The 21,496-nt window shown below is 26.9% G+C and overlaps 5 protein-coding genes across 9 annotated transcripts in view; 1 reads left to right on the forward strand and 4 right to left on the reverse strand.

The window, feature by feature from the left end:
* The window catches only part of LOC134835201 (transcription factor SOX-9), a 29,012-nt gene extending 24,972 nt beyond the window's left edge, over window positions 1–4,040 (reverse strand). Inside the window, exon 1 of the mRNA XM_063850072.1 lies at window positions 3,817–4,040. Within this exon, the coding sequence (XP_063706142.1) occupies window positions 3,817–4,040 (224 nt within the window). The remainder of the gene's footprint in view (window positions 1–3,816) is intronic.
* Window positions 4,041–9,069: 5,029 nt separating this feature from the next.
* Window positions 9,070–10,199, reverse strand: LOC134834614 (sperm surface protein Sp17). Its single transcript, XM_063849347.1, has one exon. The coding sequence runs from the start codon at window positions 9,747–9,749 to the stop codon at window positions 9,417–9,419; it is 333 nt and encodes a 110-aa protein (XP_063705417.1). The 5' UTR covers window positions 9,750–10,199; the 3' UTR covers window positions 9,070–9,416.
* Window positions 10,200–13,768: 3,569 nt separating this feature from the next.
* On the forward strand, window positions 13,769–17,176 carry LOC134833330 (uncharacterized). 5 transcript variants are annotated; one of them, XM_063847619.1, is made up of 7 exons: window positions 13,769–14,128; window positions 15,782–15,940; window positions 16,003–16,147; window positions 16,209–16,307; window positions 16,374–16,442; window positions 16,504–16,766; window positions 16,932–17,176. In XM_063847619.1, exons 1-7 carry the CDS (start codon window positions 14,059–14,061, stop codon window positions 17,174–17,176), a joined length of 1,050 nt encoding a protein of 349 aa, XP_063703689.1. In that variant the 5' UTR covers window positions 13,769–14,058. The 5 variants fall into 5 exon arrangements, with proteins under 5 accessions (XP_063703689.1, XP_063703691.1, XP_063703693.1 ...); XM_063847621.1 differs by having other exon boundaries at window positions 16,215–16,307; XM_063847623.1 differs by having other exon boundaries at window positions 16,954–17,091.
* LOC134833332 (SAGA-associated factor 11 homolog) lies at window positions 17,176–17,941 on the reverse strand. The gene is made up of 2 exons (XM_063847624.1): window positions 17,709–17,941; window positions 17,176–17,652 (listed from the first exon to the last, which is right to left on the reverse strand). The coding sequence occupies exons 1-2, from the start codon at window positions 17,875–17,877 to the stop codon at window positions 17,288–17,290; spliced, it is 534 nt and encodes a 177-aa protein (XP_063703694.1). The 5' UTR covers window positions 17,878–17,941; the 3' UTR covers window positions 17,176–17,287.
* A 93-nt stretch (window positions 17,942–18,034) lies between these two features.
* On the reverse strand, window positions 18,035–21,359 carry LOC134834764 (uncharacterized). The gene is made up of 3 exons (XM_063849537.1): window positions 21,141–21,359; window positions 19,332–19,752; window positions 18,035–18,544 (listed from the first exon to the last, which is right to left on the reverse strand). Exons 1-3 carry the CDS (start codon window positions 21,223–21,225, stop codon window positions 18,094–18,096), a joined length of 957 nt encoding a protein of 318 aa, XP_063705607.1. The 5' UTR covers window positions 21,226–21,359; the 3' UTR covers window positions 18,035–18,093.
* Between the last annotated feature and the right edge of the window lie 137 nt (window positions 21,360–21,496).

A 21,496-nucleotide genomic window follows, 5' to 3' on the forward strand; every position in this document is an offset into this window, starting at 1 on the left:
TTTCCCGATAAAATAATTATTTGTCTTAATTTATTAATTTTAATAATTAATTTTATTTTTAAAAACATATTTTTTTAAAATTAATAAATCAAGTCAAATAATTCAACCATTTTATTTAATAAAATACAATTAAAAATCCGCTTCCAAAAAAATTCTAAATTATTTGTCCCCTGCCCCATTTAAAAATTTTAATGGGACATTAATTTAAAAAAAAAAAAAAATTTCATAAAGTTAAGTCAAATTTGTTTTTTTTAAATAAAATATTTATTTATTGTGAAATTTTAAATGTAGAAAAATTGAATAAAAATTTGAAATTTTCTTCTAAAAAAATTATTTAAAAATTATTTTTCAAAAATTATTTCTTAAAAAATTAATTTTTAAAATTTTTAAAAATACTTTTTTTTGAAATTTTAAACCATCGAAATCAATGTAGATTTGTGAAAAAATCTAAAATTTCATGAATGACCAAAATTCCCGTTAAAATTTTTGCATTTTTTGAAACAGTATTTCAAAACTTTTTTTTAAATTTTGCAAAGACCAAAATTCAAAAATATTTTTTTGGAAAAAAAGCTTTGGAACGGCCTTATTGTGAAATTTTAAATGTAGAAAAATTGAAGAAAAAAATTGTGTCGTAATAATATAATATTATAATATTATTTAAAATAATTATTTCTTAAAAAAATTAATTATTTAAAATTTAAAATATTTTTTTTTGCTTTAAATTTTATGAGAAATAGTTTTGTGAATTAAAAAAAAAATTATTTTTAAACTTTCTACAAAATTTGGTAAAAATATATTTAAGTTTTAAAAAAAATTAATTAAATTTTCAAATTTTTTTAAATTTTAATAATTTTTTTTACCAAATTTAAAAAATAAATTTTTAGAATTTATAAAATTTTTTTTTGCTAAATTTCATCATAGAGAACCAAAAAATCATGAAAAAATTTTTTTAAATAGTATATCTTAATTGAACTTCTCAAAAAAAATATCGTTAAATTGATATTTTTTTCATATAAATAAAAAAAAAATTAAAATACTTTCATCACAAAAAAAAACGATAAATTTTAGTAATTTTTTGAATGATCACCATCCAATTAGTACCGCATAAATATTCTCCTCCACGTTAAAAAGAAAAAAAATCCATGACGAATGACTAATTGATGTGTCAGTCCTCTTCATATTATATTCAATATTCTTCCGAACAAAACACAAAAAATAAAAAAAAAATAACAAACAAACAGTCGATATATGCACAAAAATTTCGTGTAAACACATTTTATGGTCCATCTGTGGATCATTTACATAAAAATTATATTTTTCTTGTCTTATTGTGCTCGCTACTTGTCTTCTGTTCGTCAAACGACAACGACGACGGAAGACACGTACTACCCGAACAGCATTTTTCGGTAAATTTTTTGTGATAATATTTACCCAACAGAAAAAAAAATTATTATTACATAGATAAATATTCGTCAAAAAGTTATTGTTTTGGGAGATAAAATGTCTCGGTGTCGAAAACTGTTACAAAAGACTTTTACAGCTAATTTCCTGTCTTCAACTTTGTTTTGTTTTTCGTCGTGAAACGTTTTTTTTTTTTGGTAAATAAGTCCGAAGTTATTCTTCTTTTTATGGTTTTAGGAAGGCACGGTACCAAAGATGTTTACATAACGTATCTTTCTAACGCCCAAGTAGCCGACAACGAGACGTTTAATCCCGTAAATCCAGTCCTTTAGTTAATTTCACACATATTTACTCTGCCATCATCGTCATTATTATGAGACGAAACATCAACAACAACGTCGCTCAAGGATACAACTTTTCGAAACAAAGTTCAGCTCGAGTGTGTTGTTCATGCAAATTGTGTCGTATTTGTCTAAGCACTTTTCCAAACATGACAAGAGTTGTTGCAATTTGCAGATAACATCAAGCAGGAAGAAAATTATTTTCACAAATGGAACATTTCTCACCACAAGCTGTCCTTTTATTTATTACAACTTTCTGCATAAATGAATAAACATTTCTTTTGGACCGACTTTCTATACATGGGAAATTTAATAAGAAAAGCCACAAAAAGCAATAACATTCAGTCGGACTTTTTTGACAAAAGTTAGTTTTCTGGAACAAATAAATCAAATGACTCGAAACTGAAAATTGGGACATGTAAAAAGGGAAAAGAAACCACAGAGAGGAAGAAATTAAAAAAATAAAATGAAATGAAAGGATTGTGGAGTTAAAAGAGAAATTTAATGGATTTGTCAACTTTGTGAGGTAAGTTTTAGATTAATTAAATACTGAAATTTTTGATTTTTTCTAAACATTTAAAATTTTTAGAATTTAATTAAAAAAAAAATAATTAATTTAAAAATTAATTAATTATCAAAAAATTATTTAATTTAAAATAAAAATGAATTTAAATTAAATAAAATTAAAATTTTAATAAATTTAATTTAATTTTTTTTTAAATTAATTTTTAAATTCAATTAAAATTAACTTTTATTAATTTAAAAAAAAATAAATTCAACAATTCAAATTTTTTATTTATCATTTAGTGAGTTGCTTTTGATTAATTTTCAGTTTTTTTTTAAATTTAAGTAAAATTAAGATAATATTCACATAAGATAAGATAAAGATTTACTTTATTGCAAAAAATATGTCAATTTTATACGAATTAAAGTAAAGAGATACTGATTTTTTGGATGTAAAACAAAAAAATTACTTTAATAATTAGAATAGTCGAGCTCCGTTAAATATTTTTTAAAGAATTATCTACAATTCAACAATTTTTAAAAAATTTAAATTAATAAAAAAAAAATTGCCCCTTTTTAATAGACTTTAATCTCAATATTTTTTTTTTATATAAAATTTAATTTTTTTATGCCGAAAAATGATTTAAAAAATCAATCTTCGTTAGAGAAGAAAAACTTCTCAATACTGAGATCGAAATTTTTAATTAATTATAGAAAACTTAGAAAATTTGTTTTTTTGGATTAAAAAAAATTTCAAGATTTTTGGTGATCCAATTTTTCATTTCATAAAAGTAGTTTAGTCAAAACTGAATGTTTTTTTCATTAAAAATTATTTTCAATTATTTTAATAATTTTTTTTATTATTTTTATTAAATTATTTTATTTTTAAGGCTTTTATAATTGAATTAACATCATTTATTTTCTCATGATTTTTAGAAAATTTTAAAAGTTAAAGTTTTTAACTTTAAGTTAAAAAAATTAAAAAATTTAAATAAATAAATTAAAAAAAAAATTAAAATTGAAAAAGTTAAAAAATTAAAAAAATTAAACTTTTTAACTAAAAATTATTTCTGACGCTGAGTTTCAATTTTAATTAAAATTTTTAATTTTAATTCAACCACTGTTAATAATGTTAATGATTTTGAATTAATAATTGCACTTTAACTAAAATAGACAAAATTTTAATAAAATTTATTAAAAATTAAAATAAAATAAAACGAAATAAAATTTTTCAAAAAATTCTAAATTTCTAATTAATATTTAATTTTCATTTAATTTTATTAATTTTTAATTAATTGTAATTTTTCCTAAATTTTTTATGGCTTTGTTTTATAGCCATAAAATAAAATAAAATAAAAATAATTAAATTTCTTAAAAATTCATTTTTTAAAATTGCAGTTCAATTTTATCAACTTTCACTTAAAATTTCATAAAACAAGAAAATATTTTTTTAGAATTTTTATTTAATTAAATTAGGTACTTAGTAAAAATTAAAAAAAATAAATTTAAAAAATTTTATATAATTTTTTTTTTAATCAAATTTCAAAAATAAAAACAAACAAAAACTCACTTTGTCGTCGCCGGCACCAAATTCCAATCGTACCCCTCGAGAACTTTTTGCACCGCACTCGTAATTGTCTCATCCTCCTTCCGCGGAATATTTTTGTTACCTTTATTGTTATTCTTTGCACTTATATTGTTATTCACTATCAACGTCTCAACGGGTTTTTCGCCCGATGACGTACGTGGCTTTTGTATCACGGATGTCGGTAACTCAGCTATTTGCGCATCCATCATCCCTTTTTTCGTTTCTTTTCTTATGTTTTAATTAAATTAATGTCACGACCGTCGTTTTTTTTTGTTGTCACTTGCTTTCTTAACTGCTTATCTCACTTTATCCATTTCAATTTAACTTTTTTTTTAAATATTTTTTTTTAATTTTTTGCCACAAGAAAATGCAATAAAAAAAGTTTTTGAACGAAAATGAAAAAAAAAATTAAAATTAAATGAGAAACAAAGTAACTGTTGTCACACGCACGTCTTATTCAAAACTAACAACTGTCTAAGACTCTGATATTTTTTTTATGAATGAATGAATGAAAAACTTAATCTTTTAACATGTTGTCTTTTTTTTTCTTTGAGTGTGTTTGTGCGGCATGTGTGTGTGGTGTATGTGAGTAAATACCGAAATAAATAAACAAATAATAAAGAAAAGAAGAGAAATAGAAACAGAGATAAGGAAATATTGTTGATCATTTTGCCACATTTTATTACAAATGAAATACACGCGCGTTCGCATTTTCCTCTCAGATTTTTTTTTTCACGAGCATGAAAATCTTGCGGAATATTAATCAAGTGAATTGTTGCTTTCGTTTCGCAATTCATATAGAAAAAAGCAATTTTTCTCTATTTTTGTGGAACTAATGGTGACAGGACATAAAAAAGGTTTTCCGCTGCCAGACTAATTTACGGCAGAAAATTTTGTGCCGAAATGACCAAGATTTAATGGATTTATTGATGATTTCAATCACTTTCCGAAAAAGTAAGACCCAACCTCTTTGTTTTTTTTTCGTCGGTTTTCGACACACATCAAGTCAAGAAAGATAAACAACTTTTTGGGTGTATGTGTGCCGGCCAATCAAATTCAAACGAAAACTTTAAAAGATTCATGCAAGATGTAAATTGAATTAAATGACGGAACGTCGTTCGTGTTCATGGGTATGTAGATCATTTTCGGGTCGTTTCACTTTGTCGTCGTTATTATTTCATGTTATTATTATTAAGATTTTTCGGGGAGAATTTTCCCATGCGGAATAAGTCATGTCATGCGTCTTTGTCGGAGTGATAACGGCAGAAAATTTTTTGCCGTAAAATTGTTTAAAAAAGAAAATTTAAAGCTAGAAAGGATCCGAGCGAGGTACAGACAAAAAGAAATAAAAATTTGTAACAAGACAATAATAAAAATCGAGAATTTATGAGGTTATGAATATTAAGTGAATTGTAAAACGGGAGGATAACTAGACGTTGGCGTTTTAAGAAATTGCCTGCTTGTTAATTCAAGTTTTGAAATTTGAGTAGGTTGAAAGTGATAACGTTTGAAGCGCCATCTGTGGTTTCAATGAAGAACTTATTTTAAAAGAAAAGCTGATTTTATAATTTTTTATTTGTTAACTCAATTTATTTTAATTTTTGATATAATTAATTAAAATAATAAATTTAATTTAAATAATATTTAAAAAAATAATTAAATTTTTTCATTACATCATAGACTTTATTGATAACAACGATCAATTTTTAATTGATAAAAAATGATAATAATTTTTTTAATTTTATTTATTTACATTAAATTTATTTTATTAATTTTTTTAGTTTATTATCAAATGAATTTTTAAAAAATTATTTAAATTTAATTTTATTTTTTTTTTATTTTAATTTAAATTGTTTTAATATTTTGATTAAATTTTAATTAAAAAATTAAATAAATTAAAATTAAATTTTTATTTAATTTTTTATTTTTTTTTTTTTATTTTTTTTTTTATTTATTTTTTTTTTATTTTTTTTTTTATTATTTTTTTTTTTTTTATTATTTTTTTTTAATTTTTTTTTTTTTTTGAACTTTTTTAAATTTTAATTTATTTTTTTTTTCCTAACCATTTTTATTTTTTTATTTACATTTTTTTCTAAATTAAAATTATTTTTATTTTTTTTTTAAAAAAATTATTTTAATAATTTTAAAAAAAAATTTTCACTTTTTTGAAAAAAAAAAATTTAAATTTTTTTTAAATAATTTTACCCATTTTTTGGTAAATTTTTTAAGATAAAAAATTTTAAAATGTCCTTTTTCAAAAAAATTAGACTTTTTAGTGAATTAAAAAAAATGCTTGAAGGCTCTTTTTGATGTAATTTTATTTTTTAATAAATAAGTTTTACCCATTTATGGTATATTTCGATTTTTCTTTTAATTTTCTAAAAAAATTGATTTAATTTTTGCTCTAAATTTAATTAAAATTTTCATTTTAGAGGTGAAAATGTCAAAAATTACTAAACAAAATTTTAAATTTTATTTAAATATTTTCTTGTTTTGTAAAGAAAAATAATTCTGAATAAAAAAAACTTTTTTTTACTCAAATTTATAGAATTTCAGAGCATTTAGTCTTAATTTTTTATACCTAATAAAATATTTTTTCTATTTAATTTTTTTTATATTTTTTTTTCAATTTTTTATTTAAAATGAATAAAATAAGTATAAAATCTGAAAAAACGACAAAAAAGAATTAAAACTAACAAAAAATCCTCGTTCAGCTAAATTTAAAAAAAAATCATTTAAAGTTCTTCAATAAAACAAAAAAGTTTAATCATCACTCCTTCCCGTAAAATCTCTTCCATCCACTCTTATCTAGTTTCAACTTCTCCTCTTCAATTAGTTGGCAATTAGCGATAATTAGTACATTTTATCACTTACTTTGTCTGATGAGTTCTCTTAATCATCGTCATGAACATAAATCTTCACTTTTTAACCTTAATTTAATTTTTTTTTCGCATTTCAAAGGAAAATTCTTCTTACAGACAAAAAGTCTCACCCAACAAAATAAACATTCCACATCATAAATCACGGCGCTCTGTTTACTATTTCATCACAAAGTTGGTCGACTTCAATCAAAAATCACGGAAAAAGTCACGTTCAAACGTCCGCGCTTGAACTACAAAAGTTCAAAAATTTTTTAATTGACTTGAAATTTCAATAGCAATTTAATCAAAAAAAAAAAAAATTAAGATTACTGACCTTGTAACTGAAATTGCGGCAAATGCTTTTTTAATAGATCATCCGATGATGGAAGTTTCTCGTTTTTCTCAATCAACGCGCAAAAAAAAAATTAAAAGCAAGAAAAAACTCTAACTAGACCACTTTTTGATGAAAAAATGCGTCATTAGAAGAAAAGCAAAGCACAAAAAAAATTCACAAGAAGAAAATTCGACACATAATAAGATGATTGTTTTTTTTTCTTGGGAAATTTCGTGCTTTGCCAAAATGTGTCACACAACACTAACAAAATGGTCCAAATCGTGCAAAAAAAAAGTCGGATTATTGACAAACAGACATTCGTCACAGTTGTCTCGCATTTTGCCAAGAATTTTTTCCTCATGTTAGTCCAAAAATTGCTCTAAAAATTAATTGATTTTAATTATTTATGCCTTTTTGGCAACTCAAACGAACACGTTTTTTGGATTGTTTTGCCGTAATGTGACAAAATCCACTGGATTCGTGTGACATTTTTCACGCCAATCGCGAAATTAATTGCGTTCGAAAAACAAATTAATTATGTTCGAAAGAATTTTTATCGTATTTCGGGGAAAAATTGGGAGATTTAGCAGAAATTGACGTCAGTCAATAAATAAAAAAATTAAAAATATAATTATTTTAATAATTTAATTTAAAAAAAAAAATATTAAATCCATTTAATTAAATAATTATTAAATTAAAAAAATAATTTAAATATATTTATTTTTTTTTCTCAAAAAAAAATATTTATTTTAAATTTTAAATAATTTAAAAATTATTTTTTTTATTTAATTAATTAAAATAAAATTATTTAAAAAAAATAATTTTAATTTTAAATTTTTATTTATTTTTAATTCTCAAATTTATTTATAAAAATTAAATTCAAATTAATTTAATTTTTTGAATTTTTTTTTAAATTAAAGCATTTCAAAAAAAAATAAACTAAATTTTTTAATTAATTAAAAAATTATTATTTAATTAACAATTATCTAATTTATTTAAAACAATTAAAATTTAAAATTTATTAAAAAAAATATATTTTTTTAAAAATTAAATTAAATTTAATAAAAATAAAAAAAAAATCATTAAAATTAAACAAATTCAATAAAATAAATTAAAATTTTAATTTTTTGATTAATTTAATTATTTAGTTTATTTTATTTATTTATTTATTTTTTTTTTTGAAATACTTTAATTTAAAAAAAAATCAAAAATTTAAATTAATTTGAAATTAATTTTTATAAATAAATTTGAGAATTAAAAATAAAAATTTAAAATAAAATTATTTTTTTTTTAAATAATTTTATTTTAATTTATTAAATAATATAATTAATTTTTAATTTAATTAATTTAAAAAATAAAAAAAAAATTTTTTTTTTTTAATAATTTTAAATAAATGGATTAAATATTTTTTTTTTAAATTAAATTAAATTTAATTATTTTTAATTTAAAAAAAATTACATTCTTTTAATTTTAATTAAAAATATTAATTATATTAGCCACGTGGTTGAAAAAAAATCAATCAAAAATATTTTTCTTTATTTTTAACACTAAAATTAAATTTTTCGGAAGTCATTTTGCGTCACTTTTGACGCCACAAAATTATTTTCGTCAATATTTCGCATCATGACGACCCTCTCAAGGCCAACAAAAATCCATAAATCCGTCCAGCAACCCATAAAACCGATGACAAAGGTGATGAAATTCACAAAAAAAAAACATTTTAACGTAAAACGCGAGTGAGTGCAAAGCCCTTAAAATTTGTCTGATCTTGACGCGATGAGAAATGGGTCACGCACATCTGTATGGAAAATCGCTCCAAATTTAGTCAGAGTCGAATTTTCCGAATTCCAAAACGGCGAAAAGTGGGCAGTATTGGAAACAAATAAAACATTTTTCAATAGCGGCCGAATCGATAAATAATAAACATTAAATCATGTATCCAAGAAAAGAAAATGAAAAACCTGAAGACTCGTAAAACGGATGGATGGAAAAATTTCATTCGAGCAAAATAAACAAATTAATTCTTTTTTTTATGAGATTATTTTATTTATCTTTCACTACGATGGCGATTTATATTACTAAATTTTAATTAAATATTATTGTTTTTTTTTTTTTTTTGGTTAATAAAAATAGAAATTTTTACCAATTTTTCATTTTTTTGACTCTTACGATTATTTAAATATTCTAAGAAAAAAATCTGAAGCGTAATCTACGAATATTCTAATAAAGTCTTCAATAAATCTACGATATAATTACAATTATTACAAAAAAAGGATTAAAATGACCATTTTTCCCTTTTCATTCAATTTCTTAAGGTTTTTTTATCACTACAGATTTTTCCGACGTCGGCGAGGATTGAATTTAGCAAGGAGATTTTTGACACGTTCTCAGAGACTTCGTTTGTCATGCAAATCTTTGCGTGTCTTGAAGCCCCGGAAATTTGCTTGGATCTTAACTGCAGCGTCCTTTTCCAACTTTTGGCGTTTGCGAACCAAAAATCCACGAATTCCTGCTTGAATTTTTGTCGCAGATTCCTCTTCAATTTGGCGCTTTTCCGACGAGTCGCCTGAAGATCCATTTTGCGACTTTGTTTCCTTCATTTTTTTCGCTTGTTTCAATTGCTTCCGTACTCGATATCCGCGGAAACCGGCTTGAATGCGTGCGGCGGCGTCGTCTTCCGAACTGGGCGAACTATTTGGCGAGCTTGGGTGGATGTGCATTTTCGTGTCTGTACAAATTTTTGTATAATTAAAATATAACTCTGCTGTTCTTATTTTCTACAACACACAATTTTTTTTTGTTTGTTTCTTGTTTGACTGGCAATGCTGGGATCGTTATGTACAATTGACGTCTGTGTTTTATTTTTGGGAAATTTTTTCTGTTTTTTTTTTTTGCTTCTGTTCAGTTCATAAAATGTACCACAACAACTGTTGTCGGTGACCAAACAATAATTTTTTTCTCGTTTTATAATTTTTTATCTTAATTAATGGAAATGAGTGGCTTTGTCTGCTGCTTCCTTTGTTGTGGATTTAATTTATGAATGAATTCCGGGTTGTTTTAATTAAATAAAAAAAAGCCTTTTTCTGATGAATTTTTTTTTAACAAAAATTTTGAAAATAATTTTTGTAGATTTTTTAAACTTTTCTTTTGTTAGATCTATTCACTTTGAGTGTCACTTTGTTACTGCGAGATGAATGCTCACACGAATCCACTTTAAATATATTTATTTTTACATGAAAATTTATAACATTTATGAATATGAACGGTCGAATCGTTTGTGAGGCAGTTTCGTATGTGTTTTGTATCGATGATGATGATGTGCAGTCGTAGCGATGAGAAAATACAAAAACGTGCCGCAATCCAACAACAACAAAAACGTACATCTGTTGTATTTTTAATTGAATCTCAGTCGGAGCTTCTAAATATTTAAATTAACAAATCTCCACACTACTCAGTTAGGGAGGGTTATACAATCGAATCATGATGTAAAAGTTTGAAGTTTTTGTTAGAGATTTGGGAGACCTGACGTCTCCATTTGTTCAAAGTTAAGATCTTTGATGCTTTTAATGAGTTTATTAAAAGTTCATCAGATAACTTCAGAGGTTCAGCATTGATTTGAAGAATTCATCAAGGATGGTCAAAAAACTCGAAAAAACCATTTAAAGAAAATTCAGTATAAGTCTTCCCAAAGTTTATTTGAGAAGATCCAAAAGCTTCAGAAATTTCAAAGAAAGGTTTGTAAAGCTCATCAAAGATAATTGGTATAGGTTTGAAGAATTCATTTATGATGATCAGAAGTTCATTGAAAAATCTGTGAAGTTTATCAAACAGGTTCAAATGGCTTCAAAGGTTCATTGAAGCATCCAGAGGTTCAGCATCATTTTGAAAAGCTCTTAAAAGGTGATAAGAATGGCTCCAAAGGTTCATTTGAAGATTCGCAAATCGTTTTTATCGTATGAAAACATAATAATTTCAAGCTAAAAACATCTTCAAATTGGAATATCAAGAGTTCTGTTTTGTATTTAACTTCATAAACGTGATTTGGACTTCATAATATTTATTTCACGAGTTCACTCTGAAGACACTCGGATGACGACTAACTTGCTATTTGCCTTCCTTGCTATCTTCATTACTTTCTTCCTTCTTACTAACTTCTACTAACAACATTCTTCCTTTCCTGAACCATTCAGAAGTTCAGCATTATTTTAAGAAGTTCATAAAAGAAGATTCGAAGTTTCCTAAACTCATCAAAGATCAGAAGAGATTATCAGTCTTCTAAAAAAAAAGGTTATAAAATATTAAAAACTTACCTTCGCTTTTTAACCCTCCCTATCACTCACCAACCGCTCTGATGAGAAAGCGCCTCTATTATATCTGGTTAGAGCTCGTATTCGACATCATTTGGCCGCAACATGTAGATAAATAACACGTAACATCTCTTACATACGAAAAAAAAGAGCAAAACTTACTTTTATTAAACTCAATTGAATTCCTGCTCCAATAAAATCAACGAAAACAAGAGCGATCTAGTTTTCCTTCTCCGTCGCATCAACAACAACAAGTACGATGGCGCGACGTCAACGACATTGATTGGAACTCGCAAGGGTGATTCACATTTAAAAAAAAATACTACGTAGATTTTGCCAAAAAAATAAATAATATCTGGAATTCCAGAATGATGCATTTTTCAACCTACATATTTCGCATTTTCCACACTCAATGCGATAAACATGAAATTATTAATGGCCACTCACGGTCTCATCGTGCCGTGTTGTTTACATATTTCTCATTCATTTATTCAAGCCTCCTACATTTTTTAACATGCGATTTTCCACGGTACGCCACTTAATTTATTCACACTTAATTCTCGTCATTTTTAAATGAAATTTTTATTGCATTTTCTTCACAGCAAATTTTCTAACCTTGTGTTATCTTTTTCTCGAATTTAATTGACTGTGTTTCCGTTCTTTTATTCCTCATTTATTTGTTATTTTTTTCTTTAATTTCTCGTGAAATGAAAAGATATGATTAAACCTACCTTGATCTTGAGGAAATCGTTTCGACGATGATTGTTTGGGTTAATGACTCACAATTTGAGTCACATTGAAAAGAAAGCTCGTACCATACGTGTCGTGTCATTTTTCCTTGTCTACTTGTTGATTTTTACAAGAATTTCACAAGCACAAAAAAAACACCAAAGTCATTCAACTTCGTTAGTTGGTGTCGTTCGATTGCGTTTCGCCAAACCGATAGAATTAACTTTATTATATAATGTTATTCTTCAAACAGTCATCTAGTGAACTAAATACTTTGAAACTAATTTATATGCCAAGAAAAACTAATATTTTATCAATAATTGCAGCACTATGTAAATATTTATCGATGAACTGTTGAAACAAAATGTTATCGAGCAAGCTGCGTGGATTGTTTATTGTTGTATTTTAATGAGCATTCGGAATTCGTCGAAGTTGAAACTATTTCTCAGAAGTTTAATGATGGGGTTTATGGAAATTTGTCACGTGAAAGTATTGAAATTTTCTTACAGGGTTGGATTTCTATGGAAAATTTATTAACAACTAAAAATATAGTAATAATAGAGTTCTAGAGTAGAATTTTAAGAATTAAAAAAAGTTTCATAAGCTAATGCTAAGCTAATTTTTTTTTAAGTTTTTTAAATTTATATGAATTTTTAATTTTTCAGGGTTGGACAAAATGAAGATCTTGCGATCAGCTGATCAATTTAATTTGAATAAAGATCTTAATTTTTTGAATCAGATCTATTTTAAAAGAAATCGTTGAATATATTTACAAAAAAAAAATAACAAAAAAAACTCAGAAAAAAATTATTATTTGAAAAATTTGAAATTATTTATATAGCTTATGGTTTTTTGATCAGATCAGGCTTAAGTTAAGGTATGTTTAAAAATCGTGATAAAATACATAAATTTTTAAACAAACCAAAATAAGACTTCTTTAGAAGAAGATTATTGTTCTTATTGTTTACGCATCATAAACGAGGTGAGAGCGACTCCTTCATTAGGAGATTCTTGGCATTTTTCTGTCATTATTGTTTTTCAATTTTATCTAAATATCTGTAACTTTAGGAATCTATCTTTTATTCTCAGATTTTATTTAAAAAAAAATACTTAACATAAGGTTTGTTCATCAAAAATTAGAGTTTCGAGTAATTGGACCAAATTTTGAGAATTTTCTTGCAAATTAATTGATAAATTAAAAATCTATTGAAAAAATTCTTGATATTTATCTAAAGAAGGGTTACAGACTAAGAAAAATTTAAAAAAATTAATTTTTAAAGAAATTTGTCTTTGAGCTTTTTCATAAAGTGAATTTAATTTTTTTTTTAAATTTCAAGAAATTTTATTCCGGCCCTGTTCATTTTACTCTAAATCAATTGAGAACGAAAAAAACGGAAAATCAAGACATACTTATAACTAGAGAGCACTATCGTCGTATACCGCACTCAATATTTTATATTTTTATTATATTTGTCTTGAATACAAGTAACATTATTAATATTGTGTACACAAACAAAACTCATTCACTTAACTCATTTCTCATTCTTTTTCATATTTTACATTTACTCAATCGTCAACATGCATATTGGCTTGAAAAAAAAATATAAATAAACAGAGAATCAACCATATACGCCACGTCTCTCATTCACTCGCTCAACCATCAAGCGGCACAGGCACGAATATGAATGAATTGCCGTTGTTCTTGTTCAGTACGTTGTCTGGCTTCGCGCGGATCGGAATTGCTCGTTTTTTCTTGTTGTTCACTTATTGTTGTGTTTTTTTTTACTGATAACGCGATATACTGCATCATATTTTTTTTTGTGTATGAGCGCTTATCGAACTTGCTCAAATAACAAAAATACTGAGTTGAAATGACATAAAAAAAAATGCTAAAAGTAGTTATTTAGAAAATAATGACGGGTTATTAACTAAAACATCGCGTAAATAATAGAACAAGTGACCGCAAATTGTTTAAAAACGAAATAAATAAAAAATGAAGCCATTAGCTACTTATTATAAATTAGTAGATCGTGATACGGAAAAAGTTGGTGCGAAATGGAAAGGTAAGGAATGGAAGAAATACCCAAAAATGGAATTCTTCGATGTACTTAAACTCACCCAAACGTTAAAAGAAGCAATAACAACCATTGCTAGTAATACTGGTCTAAACACATTGCGCGTCTTGAATTATTAATGAGTTCGCGAGAAGCATAGAATTGCTGTAATTACACTAGAACGACAACGGTGATAAAATCATCATTTTGTTCGATATTGTCATCAACATAGAGAGCGCAAATAATGAGTTTTTGTCAATAACTTTTTTTTTTGTTTTGAAATGAGTAAACACTTGACTGACAAAATGACGTAATTTCTGCTAAAGAGACTTGTCGAATCTCTCCAGATAGAAACGTTGACTTTTAAAAAACGATGAGGTGATGCGTGTTTTTGTGTAAATTAATAAATAGCACAAAGTCGTAAATTAGGCATCCCAATGGACTAATGTTTACATTTATTTATAAATGATTTGTGTTTGTCGGTTAATTATTATTATCATGACTGAATAATGTTATACAATAAACGTAATGAAGACAGTGCGCAACATGTGTGTGACCTTAACTCGCAATTCAATTGTGATCGTGGGGTGATTCAACTTGAAGTTGCTCAGTAACAGTTGTTTAAAAGTTTTTCATGAATTGCAATAGCTCAGTTTTAGTAATTGGTTGGTTATTGTAGTTCGAGTTTTAGCTTTTATAGGTTATTGACATTATGTAGGTTATCATAGGTTTTTGACAAATCCAAAAGGCTAGAATTTTTAAATTTTTGACATGGCATTTGTCCTTTTATCAACGAGGATATACGTCAGTTTGAAATTTTTTTTGATTAATTAGCTTTAGATATTTTCATTAAGATCCTTTAGAAAGAGTATTGCGCTCCAATCGTACTGTATAGTTTGGCAGTCTAACGTCGCTGCTCCTTCGGAGTTCGTAAGGTTGTGACACTCCCATAGTTGTCAATTTATCCGTCAAATATTTAGAAAACAATTCGTTTCTTGCATTATCAATCAATTATATAGCGTTAAAGTAAACTCTTTGCTTCACGTCAAGTAGTTCAGTGTCATTCAGGATTGTCTTTAAGTTGGCGTATCTCGTAGTAATATGGCTCTCAATGCTTTGTTGCAGATCTTTTGTATCGACTTCAAGTCAATGTGTTGAGGTGATCATGATTTCTCTTTAGGTATATGTTTAAGTTTAAGTTTCTTGTCTTAGTCCAATTCTTCAGTGAGGTATTGATTTGTTTAGAAATTTTATGCGTTTTTCTTCGTTTGCAAAACTTTTTTAGCTCCAGCCATCTTTGGGAATTTCGTTATTTTTCTTCAAAACAGGTTTCTGAAAAAAAGAAATTTAGCTCTTCGAAGCTCTGTTAATAACTTTTGATTACTTCATTGATTTAATTTTCAAATTTTTAAAAAGATTTAAACTTACCATTTACCATTCAGGTCATCTTTAATTCTTATGATCGCAGTAAAATTGAAGTAAAAGCCCTTCTATATCCCTTGATCCTGTCTTTTTGTGATTTTCAAAGCAAATTTAAAGCAAAATCTTCATAAAATTTGAAAACAAGAACCTTACCTATTTTTGCGCACCTCTTTGAGTTGAACGACCCCATTACCAAATTTTCCCGTCACTTTACTTAAACTTTTACTTTTTTATTTACAGTAATGAGCTGTTTGGTGTTGATACTCGCAGTTGTGGCATCTGGCATCGTAAGTTTCAGCTTTTACTCTTTGGAACATGCCTTTGGTGACAGATGCGTTCTCAAAGCTAATCCATTGTTGAAAGTTTCTGAACCCAAAAACAGCACAGAAACCCCTAAAAGTAAGTTTTGATTGCTTTTTCTTTAGAAAATTGGGCTTCAAGTAATTTTAAATTAATTTTAGACGTTCTTGACGTTCTGAGCTCCAAATGGGGCCTCAACGACGACTGCAGCTTCGCCGTTTTCACTCCTTTATTCCAATGCATGACGGGAATCATTTGGATCTCACTATTTCTCGTTTGCGGCAATGGCGGCGCATCGAATAAAAAGTAAGTAACCGATTTTTGTGATTAAAATTAATCTTGCATCATGATTATTGATTTTTTTAAGTAGCAGTACAGTTCCGAAGCCATATCAGATCGTTTTGCCGGTGACATTGTATTTGTTGGCAATGATTATTTTAACGGCGTATGAAGTGCCGTTCATAAGGTAATTATGTCCTTGAATGAAATTTTCATTTTTTATGACATAAATTATTTTTTTTTCACGCAAAAGTGATGGATTACTTGCATTTTGTGACAATTTTCTGAACCAAACGTCACATCTTAATGAGTCAAGTAATGGGTAAGTTCTTTTTCGGATGAGTTTTGACAATTTCTGGTCAAGTATTGAGTTTTTCTTGCAGCTGCGGTTCGTTACTTGACAAATACTCGCAACCAGAATTTCAAATGGACTCTTCAGCAGCTGTAGCTGTCTACAATCCCTCCGTTATCCCACCAAGTTGGCATTTTTATCTCTCAATCGCCTTCATATGGACCACATTAGGGGCTTTTCTTCTTGCATTCCTGCTCCAGATCATCCGTTGCTTGTTCGTTGTGGATTTCCAACTCATCAAAATCACCATCGCACATCAGGAGGACGAAGATACGCGAACTCTCAACACGGAAGGTGACCAAGATCAATCATAAAAAGCGCATTGTTAGTCCCGTCCCGTATCGTCAGTGCTTTTATCGCTTGTTTAAGTTTAAAATTTGCCTCGAAGTAACTTTTTTACAATTTTTACATCATCTCATCGCATCGCTAAAATTAAAAAAAAAAATGACACATAAAAAGATATCATGACAATTTCCAGCAGCAACAACAGCGCCAGTTCACCGGAAGTCCTACGGAGCAATTCACGCGGACTGAAATCTCGCGGAAGACGTCGCGGATTGGTGGTTGACGAACATGACGCAAAATATTTATCGAGTAGTAGTTCTAGTCTAGTCAAGCCGGATCACGTTCCCCTGATGACACTTTCTGACGGCGATTCAAGTCCCCGAAGCGTTCGACGCGACGTCGAATCAAAAGATTTTTAACATTTTTCCGTGAATTTCTTAAAAAATAATTATTTTTACTTAAAATGAGAGCTCAACGACAGCCGTTCCTTAGGTTTTTAAGACTTAAAAAATAAAGAAAAATCTCTTAAATTAAATTTTTCCGTTCTTCTTGCTGCCATTCCGCTCGTATTTTGACGAAATTTTCTTCTTTTTCTTCTCGCTGCTCCAATCGGCGTCATCCTCGTCGTCGGAAATTGCAATGGAACTGCCGAAAAAGTTGCTGCCTTCACGCGAACTGGCAATTCGGCGACTGGCAACACGTGTCGCTCGTCCCATGCCCATGCACTTTTCCAAATGCGGCGCAAAACGGGATGCCGCTACGAGTCTATCACAGTTGGGGCACGTACAATCGATCGCTTTTTTGACATTTGATGACCCAAAGACATCCACATCCGGCAAATCGATCAATTTGTATTTTTGGTCTTCGAGTTCGCCTTCGACGGCGGTCTTGATTCCTGCGAAAAAGGGGCTTTAAAATGATTTTTAAGCGAAAATGAGGGGGAAAAGTTACCAGTTTTGTGTTCGTGATGAATTTCGAAGACAATTCCCAAAATCGTCTCGTCTAATAAAGATTTGTACAAATAATCTGTGGCAATGTCGACATTTTTGGGATCTCTCATGTAACTTTTGAACTCGTCAAGCAGCTCTTGTTCACTCGCATACTCGAAAGCTTCGCTCATTTCTGTATTTTTTGTGGATTTGATTAATTTTTGTTCCAATTTTTGATTTGTTTTTGTTTGAGATTCTTTTGCACAGGAGGATAATGACTGGATTGCGCGAAATCCGAAAAATTGAGTCGGCTGAAAGTGATACTGTTTTATTTTAAACGTAAAAAATACGAAAAAATCGTTTTTTTTTATTAAAAATTAATTCAAATTAAAATTCTTTTTAAAAAATTATCGTTCGATGATTATTTCTTCATTTTTTAATTCTTCTTGAGTCGCAGGACTTTCAGGAGGTTTTTCCTCTTCTTTTTCAACATTTTCCGTAGTTGAAATATTTTCCGTGCTCGAAGTTGATGGATCTTCATCTTTTTCGATGGTTAAGCGGATAATTGTGGAAATTGTTGGAAATTCCTCCGAATATGCGGGAGGCAGTTCCGGTAAAGTTTGTTGCTGGTTTTCTGTCTCTCTGCTGACTTCCGTGTACAATGGTGGCGGTTCGCCCAAAACATGAGGCGGAAGATTTGTATTGCGATTTGCGGTTGAAGGTTCTCGTTCGTAGCGTGGAGGACGATCTCGAAGTTGGTTCAAGACGCGTCTTTGTGTGGAAGTGATGGATTGACGGGTTGGATCGTCGATTATTGAGATGCCTGTTCGACCTCCGAGGCGTTGACTGTGACCGAACCTGAAAATTTTGAAAAGAAAAATGAAAAAAATTTAAAAGATATTAAAAAAAAAAATTAAACTACATTTTAAAAAAAATAAATTTAAAAAAAAAAATATTTAAAATAAAAAAAAAAAAAAAATAAAAAAAAATAAAAAAAAAAAAATAAAATAAAAATTAAAAAAAAAATAAAATAAAATTTGAAAAAAAAAAATAAAAAAAAAATATTTTCTTTTAAAAAAAATTTCAGAAAAAAATTTTAGAAAAAAATAATTTTGATCAATAATAATTTATTATCAATAAAATCAATTTTTAAAAATTTTAATTTTTCGAAATAAAATTTTAAAACAATTTTTAGAAGAATTAAAAAAAATATTTGAAAGAAATAAAAAACTCGTATTAAATTTAAAAAAAATAAATTTTGAAAGAAAATTTCATTAAAAAAAATAAAAGAAAATTATACGAAAAAATTGTTTCTGAAGTTAAATTAAAAGAAAAAAAATAATATTAAGGAAAAAAAATTAAAAAATAAAAACTCGAAATAAAATCTCATTAATTTTTGAATTAAATTTAAATTTAAATTAATAATTTACTAATTAAATAAATAAATAAATTAATAAATAAATTAATTAATTAATTAAATAAAATAAATTTAATTAATTTAATTTAAATAATTAATTTTAAATTAATTTTTGAACAAAATAAATAATTTTTGAATTAACAAAATTAAAAAAAAAATAATTTTTTGAAATAAACAAAAAAATAATTTCTTTAAATATTTTTAGAAAAAATCATAAAAATCCCTCACATTGTATTCGGTCTCTTGCAAGTTTTGTAAAGTAACGTAATAAGTGCCAATATTCCAAGCACCATTGCCAGCGCCAAGCTAATTTGTGACAAAGTCGTGTACATCAACTGCTCCTTCGTAATGCATCGTCCTGTATTCGTGTCTCGCACACAAGGCTTACAAAGTCCGTAATAACAAACGAGGTTATCACTGCCGCAACACTCGTTAAAGCCACAAATGTGATTTTCCATCGGACATTCGATGCAGATTCCGAGATTGTCAAACTCCCAGTTTCTAAAACAAACACATTTTTGGTAAACTGAGTGACACGTCGCGTTGTATGGCTTGCAAGGCTCATTGGAGTTACACGGAACATTTGGATCCAAACCAGGATTGTTGAGCATGTAGTTTGGATGGAAGAAAAGCATCGCATCCCAATAGGCTGAAAAATTAAGCGGAAAAAGTTAGAAATTTGTGAAGAGAAGGTTGACAGGTAAAAAATGATAACTAGATTGATTTTTCTTCCAAAAAAAATTTTTTTTTTTGAACATTTGAACGCTTTTAGTGAAATTCTATTGAAAAAAAATTAAAACTGTCTTAAAATTATATTTTAGTTGAAATTTTCATAAATGTCAACTTGACAGGTGTCAAAGTGTATGCCGTTAAATTTTATTTTTTAACCAATTTTGGTAAATAAATATCAAAAAACCAAAAATTTTGAGCAATATTTACTAAAAAAAAGTCAAAATTAACTTTGAATTTGCTTTTAAATTTAAATTACAAGAAAAACTTTGACAGCTGTCAAAATTTTGTTTCAAAGTACCCGTTTTGACATCTTTAAGGTTATTTTTTGTCCAATTTTTTGATTATTTTTAAAAGAAAAGAAAGAGCTTTGGGCTTGTTAATGCTAATAAATTAAATTTCAAATAAAAATTTTGACATCTGTCATCTTCATAATTTCTAAAAGTATGACAGCTTGAAAAATTTTTTGACCTAATTTAGATTCTGATCATTTTTTTGAATATTTTTTGTTAAAATGAGTCAATTTGATTCAAAATATCACTTGTGAATTCAGATTTAAGCAAAAAATTTGACATCTGTCAGTTTTCGTACTGTCAAAAACATGACAGTTATAAAATTTGTTCAACCAAGTTGGGGAGTTGAGCAATCTTGTGAATATCTCTTGTATAAAATATGTCAGTTTTGTTTAAAATTACACTTGCAAAATTAAGTTTTAGCAAAAACTGTGACATCTGTCATCTTTTTTACTTCTAAAGGTTTGACAGCTGTCAAAAGTTTCTCTAAAATTTCCATTTTAAGCTAGTTTTTAAATCATTTTGTGTCACTTTTAATCAGAACATAACATTTTGTGTCTTTTAACTTCAATTTGAACTAAAATTCTGACATCTGTCAACTTCATTTCAACTAAAAATTTTACAGATGTCAAATATTTGTATTAAATCTCTATTTTAAGCTAATTTATAAGTTATTTTATGTAATTTTTTCTCAAAATTCATCACTTTAGGAATTTTGAATGTCCATAAATTTAGTTTGAACTGAAATTTTGACATCTGTCACTTTTTTCAAATGTCAAAAATTTGACAGCTAGAACGATTTTTGCAAAAAATTCATGTTTTCAAACAATTTTAAAGCTATTGCAAGTCATTTTCTTAAAAATTTATCACTTTCAGTCCTTCAAAAAGTTCAAAAACTTCAAATTTTATCAAATTTATCAAACTTGAAACTATCAAAACAACTTTTCAGCTTCAACTACAAATCAAATAATTTTTTCCTTGAATTTTTCTGCCTTTAAACTAAACTTCCTCTTACATTCGTTGCTGGAAATCAAGTAGCCATCTAGTCTTTTTACAATTAGTAGCAGTGAAAAGAGCAATATTTGTTGTTTTCGCGTCATATTCGTGGAAAATCCTTCAGCATCGCAATAACCCGAACAGAAATATTTATTTTTTTCGTTAAAAGATAAGAAAAAAGAAACTTTTTTTTTCTATGAATAAAAATAATAAATAAAAAGGTAACGTTAGTGCCCCGATTCACACAAGAAACTGAAGGTTTGACTGTTGATTCTGGTTTCATTTCCTGATAAGGCTTATCTCTTGCGATATCGCGATAAAAAAATGTTTGTTTGCGTCTAATTGATAATTTTTTTTTTTTTTTTTTTTGAAATA

Source organism: Culicoides brevitarsis, chromosome 3 (genome assembly GCF_036172545.1).
Source record: "Culicoides brevitarsis isolate CSIRO-B50_1 chromosome 3, AGI_CSIRO_Cbre_v1, whole genome shotgun sequence".
Lineage (NCBI taxonomy): Eukaryota > Metazoa > Arthropoda > Insecta > Diptera > Ceratopogonidae > Culicoides > Culicoides brevitarsis.